At 33.9% G+C, this 3695-nt stretch overlaps 1 protein-coding gene across 1 annotated transcript; it reads left to right on the plus strand.

The window, feature by feature from the left end:
• Positions 1 to 1237: 1237 nt before the first annotated feature.
• Positions 1238 to 2395, plus strand: LOC108465342 (uncharacterized protein At5g65660-like). Its single transcript, XM_017765671.2, has 2 exons — positions 1238 to 1797; positions 1886 to 2395. The coding sequence occupies exons 1-2, from the start codon at positions 1570 to 1572 to the stop codon at positions 2060 to 2062; spliced, it is 405 nt and encodes a 134-aa protein (XP_017621160.1). The 5' UTR covers positions 1238 to 1569; the 3' UTR covers positions 2063 to 2395.
• The last annotated feature ends 1300 nt before the right edge of the window (positions 2396 to 3695 follow it).

Consider the following 3695-nt stretch of genomic DNA (forward strand, 5'->3'; position numbering starts at 1 on the left):
AGTGAATTTTTCCAGCTACAAATTTTCTGTTTCCAAGCCTAATAATCCATTCACAGGAATAAAAAGAAAAATAAAAAAAATGGAATGAAACCCCAAATTGCAACTAAAATCTCTAATAATTTTGTCACATTCATATGAAAATGTGTGGAATGATGCAAACATTCCAAAAGTTTGATCTTCCGTGAAACCCGATTTCGGTTTAACTATTTATGAATGATGCGAACAAGTCAGTTTTCGAACTATTAAACAGTTTTCGAACTATTAAAGAAACCTAAAAAAAAGGGTCCCCCATATATGAAGAAAAACGAAGGGAAAACAGTTCTGGTTTTCTGTATATTTTGGTGGGTGGAAAAGGGAAGGCTAAGTCAAATGACAGCTGAAAAATCTTTCTTAAGCATTTTCAAATTTGGATTCCACACGACATTTCTTCTATATAAAGATTTCATTGCCACCATGATGTTGCTATCAATCATAATTCATATGAAAAAAAAAAATCTCTTTAACAATTGGTTGGATATTACTCTTACTTTTTCTATAAAATCTTTCTTTTCTTGGAACTTTCTTGTATTGCAAAAACATCCAGCAATTTCTTGAAGTTTCACTTTCTACTGTAAAACCAGGAGAAAAAATGGTTTTTTTTTTAATATTTCTTTTGTCCCTTTATTAAGTTCGAAAGGCAAAATTATGAAACACCCACTTGTGTTTTAGCATTGTAGGACCCTTAGACCCCATTTTCATTTGACTAAAAAAAGTCTGATCTTTGATTTTAAAAGGTTAAGTTTAATATCAATAAAGTACAATTCTTTGTGTAAGCAAGTTCTACTATTTTTTTTTTAGGTATAAGCCATTATCAAATTAACTGTAAGTTAAGACATAACGGTAGTTGCAAAGATTGAATTTTGAAGTACAAACAGTTTGGACCATTCCTTGCAACACAAGTAGGTGGCTGCCGTCCATAGAAAATGATAGCTTGAATAAGCAGTTGTTTTGAAGGGGCCAAAACTTGCAAGTAATTGTCCTTAGAAGAACATCAAAAAAGGAAAAGTGTACAAAGGGGGAGACCAAACCAGACCAGAGCAGACTCAAGTTGCCAGCTAATGGAGCCAATTCCTTTTTCTATTGTTCTAAATTTCCCAGTTTTTGCTTTCACACCTTTCTAATTTCCCCCGTTAATTACAATAGTTATCTAAATATATAAAATTATAAACTTTTCACTTGTTGAGCTTTTAAGCTATTGTGTTATGGTCATGGCCTGGCTTGCACCCAACAGCCGGACCTACCAAATTCCGTACTGGGACCCGAACACTCAGGACAATTGCCGGTGCACCTCTCCACATGGTATTATTGGGTCACATACACACCTCCCCTTTCATTTTATAAAATCCCCTCTCCCCATCGCTCCTCAGTCTCATTCCTCTCCTCATATTTGCCATTTGAGCCGACACTTCACTAAAATAACCATCCTTCATTAACATCATCTCTTTTTCTTCATACATATGAGAGAAGGAGCAACAGCATCAGAAAGAAGTAGTGGTTCATCGTCGAGGAAGAGTAGTAGTAGTGTATGTGATGGAGAATCAGGTTGTTTCGCCACCCCATGTGGATGCATCTCGACCGTCCCTCGGCTTCCCTCTTGGCACTGCCCTCCTCTTAATCATCATTTTCAGCTTGAGTGGTATCTTCTCCTGCTGCTACCACTGGGACAAGCTCAGATCACTCCGCCGATCTCCCGCCGACCGCACCGATCCCCATCCCGATATCGAAGCTTCTCCCTCCAAACCCATGCCTGATTTCTTGGTAATTTCTCTCCCACCCTTTCAGAAAAAAAAATGATATGAGAATTCAACCTTTAGCTCATTTTTTTTTCTTTCTTATTGTATTTCAGGATTTAAAGAAAAACCAAAGCCAAAGCCTACCTGTATTAATGCCAGGAGATGAGATCCCAAAATTCATAGCATTACCATGTCCGTGTCAGCCTCCACGGCAAGACAAGGTTGAAGTGAAAATTGAAAAGCCACCCAAGCCAGCGCGTTGCCCAGTACCTTTTGGATTGGCTATTTGACCACTTGTTGTACATAATTTGGAGAAATTAGATTAATTTTCCCTTTTCTCCATGAGTTTTTACCAGTAAAAGAAAAAAAAAGACGTGAGTTTGTGTGTACAATTTCATGCCATCATTCCCCCAAGGAAGAAGATTCCAATTGTTTTTGTCAGTTGGAAAATGAGATGGCTTAATGAAATCGGTATCCATAAAAGCGTAGATCCAGATCTCACTGTTTAAGTTTATAGATTATGTACGTCATTCATTTATATGACACACCCTACCTTATTCCCCAATGTCATGTAATCTTTCCTTCATCATTCTTAAATTTGCAGTTTGTTTTGTAAGAGCAAACTTGATTGAAGTTTTTAAGTCCAATTTTCTTGGCTAAGCAAACTATGTATTTTCTTTCCTAGAAAGAGGTCTAGGTATCTTTAGTGTTCATTTTTCGGTACATGAAGGATTGAAAACTATTTTTCTATTTGAGTTGCCTTGATAAAAATTACTACACTCTGGTCTATTTGGGGATAGGGAAGTGGAACCAAGTTAGCCCTTATCTGTAAAGGACCAGTGCGTAAAATTAGGCAAACCTGTAGGGCTTTTCTATCAATATGCCTTTGTAAGGACAAATTTCAAGTCAAGCAAAAGCACATTTTCCATGTTAATGGTACTTGTTATGGTATTATCTCATTTTCCGTTTTGGTAGGTTGGTACTTTGTCTGGTATTATCTCAGTTTCTGTTTTAAACGTAGTTTCTGTTTCAAGTCAATCTGCTTGTTTTTAGACGAAAAAACTGCACTATTTAAATTTTAACGATATTGATGTACTTATTGGTGTAACAATTCACATATAATTCATAAATTGTCACTTGAATTTTTATATTAATGCCATTAAAATTTTAACAGTTTAAATCAATTTTATTATTGTAAAAAGTAAGCCATTTGATTACATTTTAAAAATTGAAAACTAAAATGATTATGTTACCATATAAATGCATTAAAATTTTCGAGTATAAAATTAAAAACCATGAAACTGGAATTTCAAATGCCCCCTCCCCCTCAAAATTAGACTTGGAAAAAAGGAAGAAAGATTAAAGAATAGGGGAGAAACAGGAAGTGGTATCAAAGTAGGAATAGATTTCTATCATTGCAAGCAATTGGTTATTCAGTAACCGAACAGACTGCATTAAAACGTTGCAAACAAACTTCATGTTTATGTTCTTCTCACGTGGCTTACGAAATACGCTAGACATGAGATGTCATGCCGCTACGCCAGGTGTTCCACAAAAACCACCCAACAAACTAATTATATTCACACCTATATTCATTTTATATTTTTTTTTATTTAAGGTGATAAATGAGAGCATATTAATATAAATACTTTCATATCATTTCATCTATAATTTAATTTATTCTAATTTAATACTCATTTAGCTTTAGTAACCAATTGGATGTTTATAAAATATTTTAGATATTTAACTTAAAACGACACGTAAGAAATTTATAACTTTGTGAAATTATAACGGTGCACACTTTAATTTAAAATCAATTTTCAAAAATAATTGAATTATATATTCGTTGAAATTTTGAATTATTTAAATTTAAAGTTATATATAATTTAAATTATGTTTTGATAACTAAAATTTAAAAGTTAC

Source organism: Gossypium arboreum, chromosome 12 (genome assembly GCF_025698485.1).
Source record: "Gossypium arboreum isolate Shixiya-1 chromosome 12, ASM2569848v2, whole genome shotgun sequence".
Taxonomy (NCBI): domain Eukaryota; kingdom Viridiplantae; phylum Streptophyta; class Magnoliopsida; order Malvales; family Malvaceae; genus Gossypium; species Gossypium arboreum.